We start from the raw sequence: 24,538 nt of genomic DNA on the forward strand, positions 1-24,538 counted from the left end.
CCGAAAGACAGTTGCATCTGTCAAGTAGGGAAAATTTAGGTACGCTTTATGCGGGAGGCTAATTTAACTAATCTACAACACCATAAAACTGCCAGCAAAACACGAGGAAAAGAATGAGGAAGAACAGCCACCAATGGACGGTGAAGCAACAGCTCCCCCTGTGGCCGGAATCGTGAAGCTGGAAAGATGTTAAAATGCCTCTGTGTCTGTCTAAAAACTGAATGTTGTTTGTCTGTTGGCATTGAATGTTTGCCATATATGTGTTCATTGTAATCCGCCCTGAGTCCCCTTCGGGGTGAGAAGGGCGGAATATAAATACTGTAAATAAATAAATAAATAAATAAAATCAGCACACCTATAAGGAAAAGGATTCAATGTTGGCAGCTTCCTAGCTTAGAAAAAAATCAAGCTTTTGAGAGCATTGGAAAAGGTAGATAAGAGTAGGAGAAATTCTTTGGGGCTCCAATGACGTCTTTTGGAACTGCAATACAGGCTCTTGCACACTATACATTTATAGTGCTATGATTCCACATTAACTACCACGGTTCCATTCTATGGAATCCCAAGCTTGGTAAGACCTACCACTTCATCACATTTACTAAATTCCACTGAGTCCTACACTTAAAATCCTGTAACCCACTGGGTTCATCACATTAGGTTGCGTTCAAGTGTAGGGTAGACCATTCTTTCAGTATATTAAACATGGGAACCAGCATTCTTTTCAAATGTTTCAGGAGATGGTAGGGAAGTGGATTTTTGGGGAATGATCCAGATGAATGGCCAATTCAGTAATGTGATGGCATTTGTTGCTCTCAGGATTAAAATTAGACATTTCCCCAATTTGTGGTAGGGAAAACTGTGGGAGGAGCCAAGATACCCTTGTTAGGGAAAGTTAGGGAAAGTTTATTATGCCATGTCTCCATGCTGTGCAGTGTAGTTTCCCAAGGTCCATACCCTTCTCTGGGTGCATTGACACTATGGAATGAATGCTCTTGGATTCCCCCCCCCCCTTTTAAATACCATAGCTCCAAACTATGCATTCCTGGGAGTTATAGTTTCCCAAGGTCCATACCCTTCTCTGGGTGCATTTACACTACGGAATGAATGCTCTTGGACTCATCCCCTTTAAATAACATAGCTCCATACTATGCATTCCTGGGAGTTATAGTTTCCCAAGGTCCATACCCTTCTCTGGGTTGGGTGCAATTGCACGTAGTTGTTTTTGTTTGTTTGTTTGTTTGTTTTTTCGTGTCAGGAGCAACCTGAGTTGCTTCTGGAGTGAGAGAATTGGCCGTCTGCAAGGACGTTGCCCAGGGGATGCCTGGATGTTTTGATGTTTTACCATCCTTGTGGGAGGCTTCTCTCATGTCCCCGCATGGAGCTGGAGCTGATAGAGGGAGCTCTCCCCGGGTGGGATTCAAACCTGGCAGCCTTCAGGTCAGCAACCCAAACAAGGCTTTTATCCCCTAGGCCATCAGAGGCTCCTATCTACACTGTGAAATGAATGCAGGTGGACCTTACTTTAAATACCATAGCTCCATACTGTGTAGTTCTGGAAGTTATAGTTTCCCAAGGTCCACACCCTTCCTTGTGGGGCAGCCAAGAGAGAGAGGGAGAGTGCATTGCCACTTCCACCAACCCACCCTCCCTCCCTCCTTTCTTGCTTCCTTCCCCGATGGGGCAGCAGAGAGAGAGGCTAAACCGAATACTTGGGGAATTGAAGACATGTAACAGCTAACATTTCAAAGAGAGGAGGGGTTTTTTTCCAGCAAAGAACACGGGGAGGGATGATGGGAGAGCCAAATCTACAGTGTGATGGCCAATTAACTGAAAGAATACTGAGTACAATTGATAGATTTAACAGTGTGATGAAGGTAGGGAAACCACCCGTTTCATTTCAACACGGAGTCTGATTGAGCTCTACTCTGCCAAACACTTCCCTGCTTCAATGTGATAAAGTCCTTAGAGAAGGCTAGCACACCACCTCCGGGTGTTTTGGACTTCAGCTCCCAGGATTCCTGCCTATTCCTGGCAAGGGCTTCTGGGAATTGGAGGCCCAAACACATGGAGGACAGCAGATTGTGCAAGCTTGCCTGCCCTAGAGCTCTCTAGCTAAGAATGATAAATGTCCCTCCCACAATTGCAAATCCCACATTTCCACAGCCTTTAAATAGAAAACATCGTGCTATAAATTTGTAGTATGAAAGTGTTCCAAATCATGATGTAACACCATTTTTTCCTAAGAATGTATCCAGGCTGCAAGAAGACTGCAGGATTAAAAAAATAATAATAAACAAACTCCATCAATTCCATGTTAAAATGAAAGACCCACCCACACCCTTTGAATGTGTCTGCTAATAGAGGAATTACCAATAACCACTTCTTTTTGAGGAGGAGAAACGGGGGGAGGGGGGGGATATGTTCAGCCCAGAACAAGGGAGATGGATTGTGTGTGTGACGCATGTTTCCCCACAAGACCATGTGAACTGAACAGCCACTTCAGAGCTCTAGCTAGTTTATTTATAAAAGTATGTTTATACAGTTCATCAGGACTCTCTCCCCATAAAGTGAATGTTTTCATTGCCTGCTTAAGCACCATATATAGGCAACAGCTGAAAGAATACACATCAAATTGACTGTCTTCACTTAAGCTGTTTAGTATGGTATCGATGGAAGTTTTCTACATCATCAATGGTCTCCGGCAAATTTCTTCCTTTGGTCTCAGGCAGAAGTAGCACTGATCCAGCAGCAATTATAGCAACTACAGCTGCCCATGAAATACATAAAAGGCAAAGTTAGAACCCAATATATTACATTTTATTTTTATAAAAATGGTATCTAGTTTCCTAATTCAATGGGGCAAGCACCCATGTGAGCTACAAAGAAAACTTGATGCATTGATTTAATGCAAATGGGCAGATTCCATGATCAATTGCTCAACAAGGTAGAAGTGAATTGCTAGAATTTTTTTGGTAATCTTAACTAGCTCTCTGTTTTCACGGTTGTTAAAATGGAACTGTTGTACCATATTCATACCTTCTAAAGCAGTGGTTCTCAACCTATGAGTCCCCAGGTGTTTTGGCCTACAACTCCCAGAAGTCCCAAATAGTTTACTAGCTGTTAGGATTTCTGGGAGTTCAAGGCCAAAACATCTGGGGAGCCACAGGTTGAAAACAACTTGTCTAAAGCCATGTTGTGCCATGTTCATGCCATCTACAACAGAATGCAAGATGTTGGAACCTCCCTTAATTCACAGTTTGAAGCATTATCCATTAGCAGGAGGAAAGACTTTAGCTAAAACTGGAATTTGTAGCTGAGGATCTTTTAAAATAAGTTCCCCTAATTTTGTCATTTTATTATATGTGCCTTCAATAGCACAAATAATAAAAATATATTAGTAATATCTCTTTTTAAAATTAAAAAACAACACAAAATAACAATAGCAATAAAATAACACAAAGGAGAAAAGTAAATATTTTAAACAAAAGACATTCAATGGAACCTTATATGTGTCTGCTCAGAACCCAAGGGGACTTAGGTAAGCAAACCTAGGATCACATAGCGTGGCATTAAAATGCTTCAGCAACCTGTGATAGAGAAATTACTTACTGAAAACTAAAAGTGGTAGCTGGTGCCAGATCTCTGTCAGTCTGTACACAACAAATGGGGATATTATTCCACCAAAGTCACACAAGGAGGAGCAGACCATCACACCTAAGTTTCTAATTTTCAAACAGGAAAAAAAGAGTCACTTTAAAAGTTTGCGCACATGTATACATAACTACAATATGTGTGTCAGATAATGCATACAATGGGGGCCCCGGTGGCGCAGCAGATTAAACCGCTGAGTTGCTGAACTTGCTGACCAAAAGGTTAGTGGTTCGAATTCAGGGAGCAGGGTGAGCTCCCACTGTTATCCCCAGCTTCTGCCAACCTGCAAATGTGAGTAGATCAATAGGTAATGGCATTTCATGCAGTCATGCCAGCCACATTACCTTGGAGGTTCTACTGATAATGCTGGCTCTTTGGCTTAGAAATAGAGATGAGCACCAACCCCCAGAGTCGGACACGGCTAGACGTAACGTCAGGGGAAATATTTACCTTTACCTATGCATAACTACAATATGTGTGTGCATACTATAGAGCTTGTATAACATTTATGGCTTAGAGACATTTTCTTTTCAGTGGAAGATGAAAGATGTTGCTACATATCATTCATTTGTGGATAGGGAAAAGATCCAATTGTGTCCAAAGGCAACAATTTCTTTATCAAAGCAAGCGAGCCAGCTAGGGAGGGAGGGAGGGATGGGGGAGGAAAAGAAAATGGTCATAAATCTATTTCTGGTTTTGAAAAACGAGATGTGTGTTCGTGTGTGTTTGGTGCAGGAAGATCCTGCAACCAAGTTAAAAGGTGAATTTCAAAGATCAAGTTAGAAAAATAACTTTTTTAAAAAAAAATCTGTTGTAACCACATTAAGTCCCAAATTGAGGAAAAAGGATGATGATGATGATGATGATGATGATGATGATGATGACAACAACAATTTCAGAGAAGGTGTCACTCATGGTGGGTCTTGGAAGTGGTATAATTGAACCCTATATCAATAATATTTTTGGAACTCAGTTGACCAGGTGTTACTGAAATCACAGAGGAAACCAGCATGGATAAAGGGGGGAATATGTAATATTTTCAGATTGCAGTTGACTGCGAATAACTGAACATATAAAAATGAACCTGCAGTTAAGGACTACACACAAATCTATAATAATTCTATAATCCCAGATATATACATGGCGCAGTTTCATAAATTACCACACCTGGTATGGTGAGCATACCTACCTGAGAAATGTTGGATACAATTCAGTATTTACAAAGCACACCATTTCAAAAGCCATTGTGATTCCAAGTCTCCCCAGGCTAGCTGCAATAATCTTTAGCCAGTGCATATCTGAAAAAGTAAACAATACATAATTTTCTGGAATATCTCCTTGCAGAAAGACAATTAATAGTTACAATTAATTAATAACAAGCTGTATTAAGCTTTTCCAGAGAAATGAAAGTAAATACATTCCCATTTTTAAGCAATAAAAATCTCAAAGGACACTGTTAACACAGATTGACAGGACAATATTTTAATTTTGAATGGATGAGAATACACTTAGACCCTTCTCACTTTTTGTGCTATTGGCAGAGCATACTGAAAGTAGAGCAGGCTGTTGAGCTTTGCAGGTAAAGATGCACTTTCCCCAAAATGTTGTTATCTCCAATTTTCACAGGAAAACAGACACATGCACCTAGCTTCAGGTTAACAAGTTGCTACCACAGCCTATGCTCACAGGATGGCTTAGTTATTTTAAGGTCAGCTATGTGTATGAAGAGGATATGTATCCTAATCAGATATGTATGGTGTCCACCATCCATGTTCAGAAAGCTCCATGTTCTTCTCAACAGGTATCTAGGTAACACTATAGGACAGGTAGGGAGTCTCTCCAGCCCCTAAATGAAGTCCCAGTCAGTTTTCCTTAGAGTCAGATCTTTTTCTGTGGATAGATCATTCATGAAAGATACCCAGCGACCTCATCAGACGGGGAAATTTTGCCGTTGTATGCCGCTTGCTCTCCCCTTTCGCTGTGGAGCTCATTACATGACACACATTGAATTCTAGCCAGATTCCATGACAAAAGGGGAAGGCAGGTGATGTATGCCGCCGTGGAAGCAACATGGGAGGCTTCCAAAGGTAATGTAATAAGGTTCCAAGTCCTGTGTTTAAGAGGTTTTCTTTCCCTGACTGTACAGTGGATTAATTTTATGAGAGCAGCCATCAGAGACTTGAGGGAACCAGTAATCGGCAAATATGTGCTTTTTAAACTCTCTAATTTTATTTTAATTGTACATTTACATAAGCACGTGGACTCATAATTTTAATTTTAATACTTTCCACATTCAAATTATTAACTTCATAATTTTAATTTGTTTACTTTCCATGTTCAAATTATTGATTTAATCCCAAGCCCCCATTCCTCCATTTCCCTTCTTTCCATGTTTTGCCTTATCCCTATTTCCCAATCTGCTTTGCATCCATGATCTTAAAGCAATAAAACAGATAAATGTGGTTTCAAATGCATAACCAGCATGGGGGAGACTCTCTGCCCCCAAATAATCTTTGCTTTACATCCCTAATACTAAATTCAACTGGTATGTGTCACTTTATCTTCACCTATTGTATACCTTTGATTCCCTCTACTATTATCAGTCATTGATTGAAAGCAAACTGGCTCTTCTTTAGAAGGCAAGAAATCTATTTGGGCACCAAGGCACTTTTAGGTGCCGCATCTCTAACCAAATCCCAGCTCCCAAAACTCGATCAATCTGTAAAGTCCTTTCAGCTGCTTTTGCCATCTCCAATCTCTGATGCTGTTTCCATTCTAGATTCTGGATGGCAAATGCTAGCTGTAAGTTTTAGAATGCATTTTGATTTTACTGAGAACTGAATCGCAACATTTTGAGCGGTGTGAAATCCAAAAAATAATGAGGTTCTGATTTGCCCATGAGCCTGGAAGTCTCATGGGTGCATCTCTGCACTGTAGAATAAATTCAATTTGAGACCAAGGGCTCAATGCTATGGAATTTTACAAAGTCTTTAGGCTTCTCTGCTAAAGAGTGCTGGTGTCTTACCAAACTACAAATTCCACAGCACAGAGCCATAGTAATTAAAGAGATATAAAACTGCACTAATTCTACAGTGTAGATGGACCCAAGTTCCAAAGTCAATTCATATATTTCTTTTTCAAAAAAGAACTAATTTTCTTAAGCAGGTCTTCTAGCCATTAAACAGGTTTACACTTTGCTTATAGAGTTTCCAAGTTCTATTCTAAATCAAAGTAACTAAATTGTATATCAACAGGTATGCTTAACTTGCCTTCTGGGGTAAATGCTGCAACGAGACAAGCGATGCCTGCCATCAGATTGGCTACAGCCCAGGGATAGCGGCGACCCACTCGCTCTGTTGTGAATATGAGGATGGCAGCTGCTGGAAATTCAACAATGGAGGAGTACAAAAAATCTAGGTAGACATTGTCTCCAGAGATTCCCACGTGCATGATTAGTCCTTGGTATGTTATGGCGCTTGTGAACCTAGGGGAAAAAAGAGCAACATTAGTTAACTATCTAGAAATGTGTTACTTGACAATAAGATCAATTTATTTGATATAACCCATTAGGTTCTCAAATTATATTTCACCACCTTTCATGTAGGCACATAGATGTTCAGAAAAAAATGATGTATTACGGGAGCATGCACCATGGTTAGAGCTAGACGTGTCTGATCCAACCTCTGTAGATTTTTGTAAATTTATTTAATTCCCTATGAGAGAAGTTACATCCTCATGGATGGAAGGCAAGACTGACTCTCTGATAGGGTCTGAAAGCAAATACTAGCAATTAAAAGCTAGTTACAAAAAGACCTGGAAGCAGAGGAAGTCATAAATCTTGCAACTGAAAGCAGCAACTTCAAGGCTGCGTCGGGTGGAGAAGGCAGCGGACTGTGGACTGTGGGATCTGAGAGTCTATATGGACATGGATTCAGCCGGAGAAACTCAAAAGGTAATGACAACCGATGACAAATTAGATTATTTAATGAGCCTAACAAGGACATGGCCATATCTATACAATAATTGACAGTGGAAGTTCGGGAATCCAAAATTAGGCTGATGGAAATAAAAAATATCAGAGAAGAAAATGAGAGGAACATCTCGGGGTTAAAGAAACAAATTGATTCTTTGAAATAAAAAATAACAGATTCAGAAAATACATATAGGCTCTGTAATTTGTGGATTAAGAAAATGCCTGAACACATTAAAACTATGATTTAATCAAATCCTTAATTCAGTGGTTCTCAGAGTATGGATTACAGTTATCTGATCAAGATTTTGAAAGAGCCCATTGGATTTTACCTTTTAGGAATGCTAGGAAAGGAGTTCCTGGAGACATTGTTGTTGCTTTTTCTAAAGAAAGGATCAGAAGCTCAGTCTATAAGAAACTGAGGAAAATCTGGGATTTACAATACAAGGATCATAAAGATCATAAAGACTATAAAATATTTGTCTACCCTGATCTGATTAAAAAAATGCTAACTGAAAGAGAAACTTTGTGTCTGATTACTAGAAGATCAGTTGCAGCTGGTATAAGATTTACTTGGAGATTCCTGGTGGTAATAGCTATCTTCAAGGATGGAAAAAATATACAGCATAATCATTTGCAGGAGGACAGGAAATGTTTAACACTTTCACCTTCATTTGGACAACGCAGAAGACCAGTTGACTGGAAATGAGCCATAGCCAGAGGGCCAAAGTCAGAAGAGGGATAGAGACAAACCCCTGGAAGAACAGAGGGAGAAAATGGGGGGCAATAATCAGAGGAGGAATAAAACAGGGAAAAGTGGACCTGACCAAAAAAGGATGATCACTAGAATGGACAAAAATATTTTTTTTAAAATAGTAGAACAATTGTGGTCAGTAAAATATTGCTTAAATGTTTGATAATTCTAGAAATAGTTTAAAATTAAGGGGAAGCTTGTAGTGGGGAGAAACTAAGAATTACTCAAATTGGTTGGGGGGGGGGTTCATTTGTGATTTGAGCTGTGCTAAATCTTGGGAGGAGTAAGAAGCATAGAAGGTATTTGTATATTTGGGTCAACAAGGAGGGGGCGGAGAGGATCAGGAGGTGCATAAACCTAAGGAGTTATCTGGAAGATGGCGAGAAGAAGCTTCTTAGCTGTTCCTCCCACAGGAATTGAGGAGAAATTGAATGCCACAAGGGGAGGGGAGGGAACAATAAAAAAACAGTGATAAAGAGATATGAGATCATGAAGTCTTTAATAAATACACAAACAAATGTAGATGACTGAATTAAACATCATGTCCATAAACACAAATGGTTTACGCTCACAAATTAAGAGGCATAGATTATATACACTTCTGAAAGATAATCAAGTAAATATAGCTCTCCTGCCAATAAGTTATTATTGGTTGTTGTTGTTGTTGTTGTTGTTGTTGAGGATTTAATAGTCAGGGGCAGTGGCCAGGAGACCGTGCTCCCTTGTTTCTAAAATTGGTCTATGATATCCAGAAAACTGAAAAGGTTAAGATTTAACCCATTCATTATTCTTAAGGAAGAAGACAAACAAAAGTTAACAGAAGAAATTAATAATTACTTTAAACTAAACCTGCGCTAAAGGAAGATATTATATGGGATGCCTTTAAGGCAGTCATGAGGGGTAAATGTATTGCAATGGAAAGGGGTATCAACAAAAGAAATAAAGGTGGTAGATCAGAAACTTTAAAACAGGAAGGAGAGAAAATATTCCATGACTTACAAAATAACCCAACAGAAGCGACTAAGGAAAGATAAAAAAAAAACAACTTGATACATTAGAGAAAACTGAAGTGACAACAAGATTGGCAATCTTTGTTAAATTTAATGACATTTATTCTCAGGAACAATAGTATGAAATCCATCACTTTCTCACACTGCTTGGATACCAGTATTAAATCTTTCATGTCAGCATATGCTAGTATTTTTAGTTAGCATACTAAATACTAGTAGCTGTTTACTTCTAAAATGTCCATAACCCCACTTATACTGAAGCAATGATCTGAAACTGGTCTTTGTACTGAAAACGGTTTCTCATTCTAGCTCTCTTCCATCTTCAACTGTCACTCAACCAATTACCGGTATGAACATGTGCAGGACAGGCGTATAGAAGGCTTGCAAGGGAATAAATTAAAAACCTGAAATAAAATGTCTCTTACCAGTTATACATTAAAATAAGTGTGTATTTTCTCATCTGTGGTGTTCTTACAAGGTCAAGCACAGAAGGATTCTGTTTTGCATCTTTTTCATTGTCTTCTTCAAGATTGATACTCTGTAAGAGAACTGTTCTAAAATTAATGAAGAGCAGAGTATTTGGTTTATTTTACAGCTGTTATAGATGGTGAACAATAAATAAGCATAAGGCATTTTCCAAAAAATCACGAATATGGCTGACTGTTTCTTGTTATCTGACAATATTAGATGTTAATGTTTGTATTTAAGTCTAATATCTATCACTGATATTTTACAACAGTTGAAAGTTAACATGCAATGCCACTAAATAATTAACAGTATTTTAATTGTTACAATTGATTGTATCCAACAGTCTTTATTTACCAGTGGAATAGACACCTCTGTTGGAACAATTTCCTTCTACACTGGAAACCCACAATCAGATGGTGGAGAGCAAGATCTACAGGGGGAGGAGAAGTGCCCTGATCAAAACATCCAACAAGAATTCAGAGTGCCAAGGTCAGAAGCCATGGAAAATCCTCAGAATTACACAGCTGCACTCTTCCTGATACCTTGACTGTAGTCTTTGCTCTGTCTGCAGGAAATAACCTGAGCCACACAACAGGGCCTATGTCCTTCTTGGGGACTTCAGGGCCCTTTCCTTCAACTCTTCTTCCTCCTCTGAAGTCAAAATGGTCTGCTGAATCAAAGGAGGACTCAGCAAGCAATCAGAGATCCATTCCAACTCATCCACTGGTACATCTGCTTCATCTTCTGAGAGAGATGAACTCTCAAGGGATGACATCATTTTTCTCACCATGGCTCCCCTCCACAAAGCAGAGGGGTCCCAGTTTCACTGGATAGTATTGGTGGAATTGCTAGCCCCAAGTCTGGAGCATGGACATTGGAGACATCTTGCCAAGAACATCCCTCCAGCCTACATTCAACCCAATCCACTCATTGACAACCAGTTAAGTATGAACCAACGATGTGATGAGGCAGCTAAAAGCCAATGGGAGTTTGGCCTGCACTAATAGGAGTATAGTGTCTAGATCCAGGGAAGTCATGCTACCCCTCTATTTTGCCTTGGTGAGACCACACCTGGAATACTGTGTCTAATTCTGGGCACTGCAGTTTAAGAGAGATGTTGACAAAGTGGAATACGTCCAGAGGAGGGCGACTAAAATGATCAAGGGTCTGGAAAACAAGCCCTATAAGGAGCAACTTAAAGAACTGGGCATGTTTAGCCTGCAGAAGAGAAGGCTGAGAGGAGACATGATAGCCATGTATAAATATGTGAGGGGAAGTCATAGGGAGGAGGGAGCAAGCTTGTTTTCTGATGCCCTGCAGACTAGGACGCGGAACAATGGCTTCACACTACAGGAAAGGAGATTCCACCTGAACATTAGGAGGAACTTCCTCACTGTGAGAGCTGTTCGGCACTGGAACTCTCTGCCCCGGAGTGTGTTGGAGGCTCCTTCTTTGGAGGCTTTTAAGCAGTGGCTGGATAGCCATCTGTCGGAGGTGCTTTGAATGCGATTTCCTGCTTCTTAGAAGGGGGTTGGACTGGATGGCCCATGAGATCTCTTCCAAATATATGATTCTATGATTATTTAAGTACTATAGGTGACCACAGTGATGGGAATCACCCATGATCTCAGCTACCTCATATTATTCCTCATCATCCACTATTATGAAACATAGAAAAGCAGACATTGTCCCAATCTGAAGGTCAGGAGGTTGTATTTGCAACTTGTTATCAGCAGGCTTATTTGGCCCACCCAATCTATTCCTGGAGAAGGGCATGCATTGCTTGTAGTTCCTTTTGGAAATTAGTCTGCTGCTGGAAATGAGAAAACTGGGAGGGTATTCATAATTTGCAAAGAAAATATTCTGTGAGATAGAAAAGTGGTACAAATTGTTGTAAGCTAATTCAGGAGGGTGTAGCAATTCTGCCCAGTTATCCTGCTGGTAGTTTATATAGCACCTTTGTTATCATTCCAGTATGGTATTGGAATGTTCTGTTTGCCTGATACGCTGATGAGATGTGAAAACGACAGAATTGAGTCTGTCAGAACAAGGCTATGAATTGGGGGCCATGATATAACACAAAATCCATTGGTAATTGAAAAATGCTCTGGAAAAACAAGCCTGTAGTGTCCTTGGCAGAAGAGATTATTTGTCTTTCTAGGCATATAAAGTAAGCCATCTTTGGGAACCAGTCATCATTAAGATGGTGTTATTGTCCTTCAAGGGCAAAGAAATCTGTGATGAAATCCAGGGATAGTATTTTCCAGTGCCCTAGGAGCTGGTAAGCTATAGCAAACCTGCTGGCTTGCTAGGTAGATCCTATGCTTGATGGCAGTTTGGGCAGGTGTAATCATAATAGTCTATGTCTACTTAAAGGAATCAGAAATCCTAAATCATAAGGTGGAGGGTTTTAAACAGAACAAACTGCTCTGCAGCCTAATTATTGTGGCACTGATATATAACATTCATGGCAGGAAGCCTGAGGAAATGTAAAGTTGATTGTAATGATACAGAAGTAAATTCCAAACAGTATACCTAAATTTTTCCCTATGTGGCCATCATGGTCACACTAGAGAAACGTCAGACTTGAGAAAAAACACTGTGAATTTGATGTTTAAATTAGTCCAGAAAGTTGGAAAGTGTAAGTGCTGCAGTAAGTTCTCTGGCTATTCAATGACTGAGTCCAATTCCTGGTCCTTCTGTGTCATATATTCAGATTTCCTGGAAGGGGCATTGGTTAGCCAGTTCTGGGAACTGAGAATATAGGTGACTTTGGAATCAAATCCGGTCACGAACTGTGACCTATTTGTTACTGATTAATTTGGTTGGCTGATTAAGCTGTCTGGAAAGATCCCAGCTTGCAGCAATCAGTGTGAAGTTGTATTGGGTGCATAGTGACCCCCCAACAAATGCCACCATGTTTCAAATGCTGCCTTTATCCCAGATAATGCAATGCCTTTAAATATGAGTCTACTGCTACTGCAAATGCCAACATCAGAGCTATTCATCTGACAACATACCAGGGATGTTATTCATTGTACATGTAACATTTGACATTCACCTCAAAATAGGGAGGTAAGGTTTTCTTGTTCTTTTTGGCAATGTCACCCACAATTTCCATGGCTTTGGCATTCTGTCCTCGGGAGAGCAGCCATCTGGGAGATTCGGGAAGGCACCTACAGGAATCAAGGCAGCAGAATAGCAAAGGGTCCTATTCCAGAGGAGAGCCTGTAGCAGAGAGACTCACAGCAGATGGCAATACAGGCATGCTTGTATTTCAGCCTTCTCGGTTTATTCCATTTGTGTTAAAACAAACTGCCAAGCATCACAACAGAACTATAATTGAAACTTTGCCATGGTCCTTTATTGGGGCCAGGCAATCTTATACTGAGGCATGCAGATAAGCCCAATTTCCCGTGTGAACTCATGTACATAGTTGGGCGGGGAGTTGCCTGGCTGTGTTAAGCCCTCATCAGAATTGAACATAGACTTCTCCATAGCTCTTGCATCAAACTTAGAATATTCACACTATTATGATGGCTGATTGCATTAGACCTGTTTCCTGAAGCATTGTGAATAACATGTGCAATCTTTTAATGACATGTGCAATCTTCAACCAGTCATGCATGTTGACAAAACCTCCCCTAAATACCTCATTTTATCTGCTGCAGTTTCCCCAAACTGGCCATTTACTTGCTTGTAAAGAACAGAGGAAGATCCAAGTGTTGAGCTAGAACTCAGGAAGACCAGGATTCAAATCCTTCTTAGCCAAGAAAGCACACTAGGTGACTTTGGGTAATTCACACTCTCTAAGCTTCAAAAGAAGAAGGCTATGGCTAATTGTTTCTGACCAAATCTTTTTTTAAAAAACATGATAGGCCCACTTTAGGGTCCCCATGCATCAGAAATGACATGAAGACATGCAATGACAATGAGAATGGAGGGAATGGAGCAATGTCCAGCTATGTTCCCTTAGCTAGAAAAACAGCCATGATGTCATCCCCTAGGACCTCCAAAGGACTTCCGGAAGGTCCCAAAGGATGCCCCGTACAGGAACATAGCTACGATAGGTAAACGGCTGACTGTCCCATGGTGCCTTCAACAACTGTGACTCAAAGTGACTTTTTGCTATATAGACCCAGTACTTTACAGCTTTATCTGAGGTTCAATTTCTTGGCTGCAGAATGTAGACATTTTTTTCAGGAAGGAATGTCATAGCAGTAGGACATTGGAGCTTAAGGTCATCTTACCAGTAATAGAGCAAAAGCAGAAAAGTTGGCAGAGTGACAGCAAGTTGAAGCCACCGCCAATGGGGAATTGCATAAGCCAAAGCATCAAGGATCAGGAGACCAATAGCAAATGCCGCTTGATAGAGAATGGCCACAGTCCTCCGGTAGCTTGCACCAACAATTTCTGTGACTACAAAAATAAAGGAATTGTTTCCACATTATTATAGTTATGCCAAAGTAATGGGATACAGATCAGTCTCAGTTTGATGTAGAAAGAAAGAAGGCTGAGCGTCTAAATATTTTGAAAGTATGATCAGGGTAGTCATATTTGCTTCAAATTGAACAACTTTAGTAATGGAAGATGTGCCTTGTAAAGGGATAAAATTGAATCGTGCTACTATTGTTTCAACTTAGTAAGGTAAATTTATAGCTATACAGTAACAAAGGGGTCCCTTCTTTTACCTTCCATATTTTCACCAATGATTGAGCAGTTGGTAGAAGAGGTAAGTTATTACTAAGGCCTAAAGCCAGCTTGTGCAACCAAACTTTTCCCCCCTTTATTCTGTTACATCTGTTGCTTTTCAGAGCATGTGCTGTCGAAGGCTTTCATAGCCAAAATCACAGGGTTTTTGTGTGTTTACCGGGCTGTATGGCCATGTTCCAGAAGTATTTTCTCGTGACGTTTCGCCTACATCTATGGCAGGCATCCTCAGAGGTTGTGAGGTATATACATATATAGGTTGCCTGCCATAGGTGTGGGCGAAACGTCAGGAGAGAATACTTCTGGAACATGGCCATACAGCCCGGAATACACACAACAACCCTTTTCAGAGCATGTTTTGGGGATGCCGTGTGTTGGGGCAAGTACAGGGAAAAGAAATTGCCTCGATTGTTCTATGGACACAAATAGTTCACTGGCCTATGACTAGTAAAAAATAATGCACACATGAAAATGCAGATTTTGCAAGAATTCAGAGACCACTTTTCCTGAAATTATGGATCTGTTTGTTCTGATAAGAGATCTGTTGACACTGCTGTGTTTTAATCTGAATTGTTTTTTAATACTAATTATATTTAATACTGTTTCAATATTTGTATATTTTAAATTGTATTGTAATGCTTTTAATGTTAGCTGTGTTGAGTCTCCTTATGGAGAGAAAAACCAGGATATACATTATTATTATTATTATTATTATTATTATTATTATTTTATAGTTTGATGCTGAGCATGCTGGGCTTCTTAGTTCCTTGAAGCTGTGCTCTGGGACATTATCTCACACTATTCCCACAACACAGGATAATGGGAACTTACCATCATGCTAATGTTGGATTTGTGCAGCCACTGGCATCAAACCATTACAGCGCTGCTGCTGCTGTAATGTAATGTAATGTAATGTAATGTGTGAAGTCATAATTTTGGGCAAGCAGTATAACTCCACTTTCCCACTATGTTGCTCTATCTTACTTTGTTATTATTTTTATTAATATTTTTACAAGTGCATTCAGTTTTCTGTCAGCTTTACTGCTTTCTTTTATTTTGATAGCATATTTTTGTCATACTTCAATCAATTGTAAATCCAATTTGATCAGAGACTTTGGCAGGACAAAAAAGGAGGGCAGGTGCATGCAAGGATGGCTTCCTTATACAACCTGCAATTACAGAAGCAGCCTAAGGTATTTTGCTGCCTGAAAGAAAGAAGCAAATAGCATCCTTTTCCCTTATCCTCATGTCAAGGGACACAACTAGCCAAAAACTTCCCAGATTATTTGAGCACATGAGGCAGAAAATTCCAGAAAAATCTATCTCATCTCTATTCCTAGTGGAAAAATATTTTAAAAATCAGGAAAAATCCCCAAAAATCTGCTGCCCTCTTCCCAACTCTGTTGCCTGATGTATATGACTGGCCCTGTGGAATTCTCTGACAATGAACTATCACTTCCCTAGCATCCCTAGAGCATTGATCCACTAATAGGGCACCACATCACTTTCTTTCATCTTCAGCAACACCATCCTCAGGGAAAGGGCCAGACGTACTAAGGATGTAGCCTGCTGTCCAGCTGCCCTTGCCAACGAGTCCCTGCATGAAGCGGAATATGACAGTCCATATGTAGTTTGGTGCTACAGCCACCAGGACTCCTGCGATGGTAGTTACCAGGGTGGTAATTAGGACACTTGTCTTGCGGCCAAACCTGCAAAAAAAAAAAAAAGGGGGAATGGCAAACATAAATGATACAGTTTAGAAAATGTGCACGTAAAAGTCACACAAAGGCATTAAACAACACTTTCTGAAGCCTAAATGCTTTTATTTCTATGGATAAAGTCACACGTTGAGGCGTGATGGGTAACTGTTCATTACTTAGTTCTATTACTCTGTTTTCAAAAGCAGCAAAATGTTCTTGTATAGTGTGAGTTAAAATACACAAGCTTGGTTTCCAGTTCTCAGGAATTAACAGTTTATTGAACAGGCATTTTAATTGCTCAGAATAAACATCTAACTCCTCTATGAATACCAGGAGTTCCATCACACTATAGCATTATCGCTCTATTATTTCCTTTGGTTTTGTCTTATAAAGTCCAGGAATGAGAGGCAGATTTAGCATTCTCAGCCAGAACACTAGTTTATAAACTAAAAGATTTATAGGAAGGAACACTGGCTGTTTACGTGGAATAATAACCCTAATGGTCTAGTGTAAATTATCCCCAGATGTCCACTGCAACACCAGTTTCTCTGAAAACATTAGAGAACTGGCAGCATTATCTTTTCAGAACTAAATTAAGAATGCATGAAATGTTTTTTCCAGCAATTGCTGTCATAAATTATGAGCAGTCAGTAAAACTTAAATAACATCACAAAACTACAGCTATACATCAGTTAATGAAATGGGCCCATTCCTGGGCATTTTGGCTTTAGCAGAAATTTGGTACAAGGCAGAAGTAACATGAAAAGAATAGAAATAGGATTTTTATGTGTTGGGTTGTCAATTTTTGTTATTATGGGAGTATTGTTGTGTTCGTGCATTGAATGTTTGCTTTATGTGTTTAGAGTTATGCTCTGAGTTCCTCTGGGGAGAATATAAATAAAGATTATTTTATTATATGACACAGAAAACAATATAGATATACTGGATTTCGTATCACAAAATCACAAGTCAAACACTTCCCAAGTGTCTAGGACTGTGTGATGTATTTTCGGATGATGTGTGCAGATCCCAGTAGGGTGGCCTTTTGCAGTTGGCAGATTGTAATTTTGTCAATGTCTATTGTTTCCAAATGCCATCTGAGATCTTTTGGCACGGCACCCAATGTGCCGATCACCACCGGGACCACTTGCACTGGTTTCTGCCAGAGTCTTTGAAGTTCAATCTTGAGGTCCTGATAGCGGCTGAGTTTTTCCTGTTGTTTTTTGTCAATGCGACTGTCACCTGGGATGGCAACATCAGTGATCGAAACCTTTTTCTTTTCCACAACTGTGATGTCTGGTGTGTTGTGTTCCAGAACTTTGTCAGTCTGGATTTGGAAGTCCCACAGTATCTTTGCATGCTCATTTTCCAATACTTTTGCAGGTTTGTGATCCCACCAATTCTTTACTGCTGGGAGGTGGTACTTGAGGCATAAGTTCCAATGAATTATTTGGGCCACATAGTTGTGCCTCTGTTTGTAGTCTGTCTGTGCGATTTTCTTACAGCAGCTGAGGATATGATCAATGGTTTCGTCGGTTTCCTTGCAGAGTCTGCATTGAAACCGACGAAACCATTGATCATTGATTATTATTATTATTATTATTATTATTATTATTATTTACACTCCTAAAAAGAAGAACTGATACAGTATGTTTCAGTAAATTTTCCCTATGATTTTCATTTTTAAATACCCTCCTCTCTCTCCTTTTCTCTCTGTTTTGCTCTTTACACATGCTCAGTATGGGATTCTGAGGGCAGCTGCTGCATATATTGCCTGTTGTAGGGATGCACACACAACTAAAACAGTATCATTCCTTCCCAGCTTGAGCTTTATTGCATTTTTGCAGCTGACATTAGTGTAATCTGATATTGTCAGGACCCAGGCTGCAGAGTACCAATAACCTTACACAGAGGCCAGTCTCTATCTAATATCTTTATTAAAGAAATATATAAAATCAATAAAAACAAGTGAAGAATATAGTTCAGAAGCAGACCTTTCAGATAAGGCCAAATATAGTCCAGAAATGTATTGTCCAATATAAGATATTAGAGTTCAAAGTTGTAATCCACTTGACCGAAACACACACTTTGCCAAGCAATAGTGTGGGGAAATAACAAAGTCTTTATAGTCCAATGAAGCTTGACAACAAGGCTGGAAATAAACTTGATTCTTGACTTGATCCAAGACTTAAAACGAGGCAAACATGAAGCATGAAACAAAGTCCGTGGCAAAACCGTGAGACAAGGCAAGACTTGAAACTTGATCCGGGAAGCAGGGAACAGGGATTACGAAGTCCACACACAATCTCTCTCCTCAAGCTGATCAATTGACTCCGCAAAGTTTCCCTTGCGACAAACACCTATATTGGGTCTCATTTTCCCGCCAACAGAACTCTTTCCCTAGAGAACGAGAAGCGAAACCCAACTCTGTCCAGATGCATGACTCCTTAGAATTTCCCAAGGGAAGCAGACCTAATAAGCCATTTGTTTGGCAGCGATTCTCAGGCTTCTGCGATTAGCCTCCCTGGCTCCCCTATCTTTAGCATAATTTTCCCTCCTGGAAAACGGGGGGGAGTTCTGCCCAAGGCCTGTTTGGCTGAATTCTTGAGGGCAAACGTCAACATCCTGCAGGTGAAGAGGCTCCGGCTCTGGCTGAACCGGCGAAAATCCCATGTTTTCCTCTTCGTCTGTCACAATAGTACTAGGAACAGGACTACAAGGCCCATGAGTCATCACAGATATTGAAAGTTTGTGTTTCTACACTCTCTTTCACCCTCCTCCCAATACCAACGTGGCTAAAAAATAACTTCTGACAGAAAATGAGAAGGAAATGGGGTTAGACATTTTAAAAAAGACTTTATTTAAAGAAGAGCTTCTTTGCTAGAGGTTTAATTGAGATATGCCTGTAAGTCTTTCTAAATTCCAGCATAGTTAGACAATTCAAGCAAATTTGATCTGATTCTGATTTCTGTCCTTCTCTACTTACCTGTCTGCAATGTAGCCAACATATACAGACCCAAGGCAAAATCCAACATTCACACATGCCTGAAACACGTCTAGCTTCCAGGAGTCTTTGCACACCAAGTCAAACTATAGAGACACAAATAGAAGGAAAATAATGATCAATAAATTTTCATCATTAACAAATGGAGTCATCCATTTTATAGAGAAAACTGTAATGCGTCTGAAATCCAGTCCCATAATAAATAGCAACGCAAGAACAATTGCTGCACACAGAACGTCTGACATCTCCTTTTCCATACAAATTTATTTTTAAGAGCAGTCATACAATTTTTGCATCCCCTATCTGAAATTTCAAAATCCAGAATATTGTACTACAAAATCCCAGTTGTTCTCATGGGTGGTTGAGATAGTGATGCCTATGGTTTAATGCACAAAATTATTTTAAAGTCATATAAAATTACCAAAAGGCAATGTGTAAAAGGTATATATGAAGTTTGTTTCCAAAAGGTACCAAATCCGGAAAAAAAGAGTCCTATGTTATTGATTAGGAGTCAAGTATTACCATATGTACATGATCAAAACTTTCAAAATGTACTGAAACGCTTCAGTATAGAACTTAGAAAATTCCATAGCAAAGGACTGCATATCATCAGAACGGTTTTTTTATTCCTGTAAAATTGGTTCAGATGGATTTGGTACCTTTTGGAAACAAGTTCCACAGATATAAAACATTCATGGATTTTGTCTTGGGAGATCCCATCACCAAAAGATTTTATAATGTATACGGTAGTATTCAAAAATAAATGAATAACCGCAAATCAATTTCTGGCCCCAAAGCCTTTTGAATAAGGGATACCAAGCAGTTATTATCTGTGGTGAAACTTACTTAGCTATAACAGTTACAAAGATTTTGTTTTTGTTTCACTCTGCTGTTCCTCTTTTCCCACCAATTGTATTCATGCGCCTCAAAAGCTGCTGAACATAACATTTTAAGCATGATAAAAGTTGGTTTTGAAGTGGAAATCATAACTTTTTTGAGCTAAGCAATAGAATTTTTTCTTTACTCTAGAAAGAAAACATTGAGACAGTGTTGTGCAAATCTGTTCTAGCAGGTTAAGTCAATTGTACTTGGTTCAAATAAAGCCAATGTTTAAGAATTAAATTTGTGGGTCAGGGACTTTACACTGTAGGCCTGTTAGAGACCCCTTCACTGAAGATAAGAAGTCAAAAGGAGAAACATAATATCAAAGAATATACTGCCAAGAAGAAAGACAGAAACCTGAGTAAAATCAATTCCAAAATATGCATATGCCCATTCATCTGAACAACTGAACTTGAGAGCTGTCATTTAGTACTACTATTGCATTTCCCCTCTCCTTCTTCTTGGTCCCCATTCCTTGTGCTTTCCCATCTTCAGACCAGTATTTCTCAACCTGGGGATTGGGACCTCTAGGGGGGTCACCAAAGACTCTTTGATTGTAGGTGAACTGTAAATCCCAGCAACTACAACTCCCAAATGTCAAAGTCTATTTTCCCCAAACTCCACCAGTGTTCATATTGAGTATTCGTGCCAGGTTTGGTCCAGATCCATCCTTGTTTGAGTCCACAATGCTCTCTGGATGTAGGTGAACTACAACTCCCAAACTCAAGGTCAATGCTCACCAAACCCTTACAGGTTCAATTCCGTCATTGATGGATTTCAGAATGCTCTTTGATTTCCAGTGAACTAGAAATCCCAGCAACTAAAACTCCCAAATGGCAAAACCAATCCCCCTAACCCCACCAGTATTCAAATTTGGGTTTATTGGGTATTTGTGCCAAATTTGGTTCAGTGAATGACAATACATCCTGCGTATCAGATATTTACATTATAATTCATAACAGTAGCAAAATTACAGTTATGAAGTAACAACAAAAATTTTATGGTTGGGAGTCTCCACAACATGAGGAACTGTATTAAGGGGTCACAATATTAGGAAGGTTAAGAACCACTGCTTTAGACTGTAAACTTTAGAGCTGGGACTGGCACCATAAACTGCTGTGGAAGCCATTGTTTTTGGATGAAGAATGGGATAGTAAAAACTCTCAGTGAAACAAAATTATTCCTTATTTATTACATTCATACCCCAGCTTTCCGTCAAAGAACATGACAATTCTCTTCTTCCACATTTTGTCCATACAACAACCCTGCCAATCAGGTTAAAGAGAGAATGGCTCACCCAAGATCATCCTGTGGGATTCATGGCTCAGGAGGGACACAAACCATGACCTCACCTTATCCAGTATGACACCACCAAACTAACTCTGGCAAAAGCCTGGCATTGTGCCAGAACGCACATAGGGCTCAAACTGGGGAAAGGGACATCAGCACTCATATAAGTTCTGCCCCAAATTTTTCTAGCACCTAGATATTGCACATTAAATGTAAAGGTTCAAGAGGGTTCTGCAACCAAGTTCAGCCGGACACAGTAGCAAAGTTCCTCTGAAAAAGAAATGTATTACTATGAGTAGCTGAATTAAGTTACAGAGCCCTCTTCAGACTTTTGTACTCAACACTTCCAGGTACTTGGGGAGGTCAGAGGTGGCGCTGAACATTTTGCACAGACAAAGGGCTCTTGGGTCAGACTTGCAGTGTGACTGAATAGTAGAAGACCACTCTGGCTTCAGCCAAGGAATGTAGGACAACCCGGAAGCTGCCACCCACCTCTACTTCCCAGAAAACATCAAGCCAAGCTGGAAACCAAGCTGGCTCATCTATGGGTAGCTATAAATAGATTTCTTTGCTCTCTGCTTTCTGCCAGAAATAAGACTCAGCTCTTTCATCTGTCCAGAGTCCAGATATTACTAAAATAAATGAATGCTTCGCCTCCTTTAATTAGACAATTTTTATTTAAGCACAAGAAATTCAGAAAGGTTACATCAATCGTACCTCTATTTACGCCTACCAACATGTTTATAGGAATCTCAGTTTTCTCCACTCTCTTCAGCTTCACTCCTTTCTATGCCTTCTATTCATTTCTTTTCATTAAGCCTTATTTTGAAAGGCTTAATGACATGATCTTCTTTCTCTTTTTAATTTACACCAGCTGCTTTGGAAACAATTATCTAAAGTAAATCAAAGCAGTAAACAAATGTACAGCTTCCACCCCACCCCTGCCTTGATCATATAATTATGTCAACTTTTTCCAAGTTTGTGCCATCTGCCAATTCGAAATACAACTCTGATCATCGTGACCACTGATTGTGTTGGGTTGGGGCTGATGATAGGTTGATACTTTTTCTTCTGGACACTGTCCAGCACATTGTAGATTGTTATTCATATTGCTCCTTGACCTTATTACAATTCTAGAGAGCTTTGGGCTCATGTTTTGGATTTCAACTTCCAGAAGCTGCAGCTAGCATGGCTAGTCAGGGATTCTGGGCAATCACAGCTTGGGATTCTATCCCCTGTTCTAAATGTCTCAGTATAAACACATGCAAAAATTAAGGAGAAACATCTCTGTGACTTTACTTACCTCACTCACAATGGACTGTATTGAAGAATCGTAAAGCCAACCATCTTGGCAAGTGGTGAGAGGGATGCTGCCATTCAGATGGCTGAAGTTTTCCAATGTGTTCGTACAACTTAGTTCGGTTGCATTCCAATCCACATCGTATCTCATGCATTGCTGGATGAAAGCCTCTCCCTTTGGAACAGTATAATTCAATTCCTCTTCAAGAGTCCAGCCACACCTGCGGCTCAACTCAGCCACTCCAGGATTCAGACAACGATGCTCCGGAATAAAGCCCAGAAAAACAACTCCAATATAGACTGGGGCAAAGGCAGCAGAAAGGAGGCAAATGAGGAAAAATGCTCTTTTCTGGAACAGATCAAACTCCCCGATGTGCTCTAAAATGTCATCCAAGTTTGGCATTTTGGACTAGAATTGTTATTCCCACTTCAGCATTTAATCGTGCTGAGGGTAAATGAGCTTAAATAACAAGCTATTTGATTAAAAGCCAAAGAGCTAGTTGATAAATTATTAAGTCACCTATTGTAACTTTTATATAAGTTTCACGGGCAGGAGGAAGACAGTCCTCTTCAGAATGGAAAAAGCCATTCTTCATGGCACAAACCAAGAAGGTTTATTGCTAAACTTTTATTAATTACTTCAGATATTGCTGTTTCCTCTTGTTTCGCATGACATAGCCAACATTATTTAGGAATCTAGGAGCAAAGGGGCAAACACAGGGAGATGAAGAGATCAGAGGGAAAGAAAACACTGACTCATGACAAAGCAATTTGAGGGAGGCGAGCAAACTGACCCCACCCCCTTCCTCTTGATATCTTTGTCCAGCCTTGGACGTTGGAGCTGCTTTTACATAAACAGATCCTGTGGATTCTGTTGATTTTTCCTTCAGATGTTGGCCCCACTTCACTCTAATGATATACTGGCAAAATGCCCATCACTGCCAGAGCTTTAAAAAGTCATGCATTTGGATTACAACTCCCAGAATTCTCCAGCCATCGTGCTTGCTGGGAGTTGTAGCTTCCAAAGAGAGTTTTCCTAATTTCTGAAGACCTTGGGTGCATTTACACTATAGAGTTAATGCAGTTTGACACTACAGTACTTTAATTGCCATAATTCAAGGCTATTGAATACTCGGATTGGTAATTTTGTGAAACATCAGCACTTTTTCACAGAGAAAGCTTAAGCCCTTGTAAAATTACCATTCCCATGATAACATCCAGTTGAGACCGTTAAAGTGGTATCAAACTTCACTAATTCTATGCTATAGAATCACCCTTTGACGGGTTGGATATGCATATGTATGGATGAGTATTTATAGGAAAGGGGTTTTCTTTTAATTTGAATTGTTGTGTTTGTTTTTCTGTGTTTTCTGGACTTCGGGGGGTACTAATGCATCTCTGGGCACTATACATCCACTTTTAAGAATCTTCAATGGAAATGCTGAACTGTATCTCCTGAGACCATGATCCACTTTTAGCTCAACATGACCTGCAAATGCAAGGACTTTTTCCAATCGGATGAAAGCAGCAATGATTCACTTTTGTAGCAGGAAGTTGAGAGGCACATTCAAGGGTACTAGCAGAGAGAGACTGGACCTCCCCTTTATGGTCCTGGCATCTATGATGGTAGTCCACACCTCCCCTCAACTATATCCCACTCATTGGATGATACAATCCTCAGAAAATCCATATAATCAACTAAGTAAAGTGGGCAAAGCTTTTTCTGGACAGATTGGTTAGAAGAAGCTGTCCATACCAAAGTTTGAAAAGATTACTTCATGGAATACACATCTCTTCCCA

At 39.8% G+C, this 24,538-nt stretch overlaps 1 protein-coding gene and 1 long non-coding RNA gene across 2 annotated transcripts; one reads left to right on the forward strand and one right to left on the reverse strand.

Moving 5' to 3' along the window:
- Positions 1-2,498: 2,498 nt before the first annotated feature.
- On the reverse strand, positions 2,499-23,487 carry LOC100560423 (solute carrier family 22 member 2). Its single transcript, XM_003215786.4, has 10 exons — positions 22,743-23,487; positions 19,250-19,353; positions 16,118-16,272; positions 14,104-14,272; positions 12,915-13,029; positions 9,811-9,923; positions 6,921-7,135; positions 4,841-4,949; positions 3,610-3,722; positions 2,499-2,767 (listed from the first exon to the last, which is right to left on the reverse strand). The coding sequence occupies exons 1-10, from the start codon at positions 23,139-23,141 to the stop codon at positions 2,643-2,645; spliced, it is 1,617 nt and encodes a 538-aa protein (XP_003215834.1). The 5' UTR covers positions 23,142-23,487; the 3' UTR covers positions 2,499-2,642.
- On the forward strand, positions 7,130-14,303 carry LOC134297849 (uncharacterized). Its single transcript, XR_010004727.1, has 2 exons — positions 7,130-7,603; positions 10,197-14,303. It is a non-coding gene; the product is annotated as an uncharacterized LOC134297849 (long non-coding RNA).
- Positions 23,488-24,538: the final 1,051 nt, after the last annotated feature.

The sequence above is a fragment of the Anolis carolinensis genome, chromosome 1 (assembly GCF_035594765.1).
Source record: "Anolis carolinensis isolate JA03-04 chromosome 1, rAnoCar3.1.pri, whole genome shotgun sequence".
NCBI classification, from domain to species: Eukaryota; Metazoa; Chordata; class Lepidosauria; order Squamata; family Dactyloidae; genus Anolis; species Anolis carolinensis.

Excerpts from the sequence above, each read along its gene's own strand:
- LOC100560423 (XM_003215786.4), bottom strand. The coding sequence starts at position 23,141 with ATGCCAAACTTGGATGACATTTTAGAGCACATCGGGGAGTTTGATCTG. Across the intron at positions 4,950-6,920 it reads TGCAGCATTTACCCCAGAAG|ATATGCACTGGCTAAAGATT; the intron begins GCAAGTTAAGCA and ends TTACTTTTTCAG. Across the intron at positions 3,723-4,840 it reads TTGTATCCAACATTTCTCAG|AAACTTAGGTGTGATGGTCT; the intron begins GTAGGTATGCTC and ends TTTGAAAATTAG.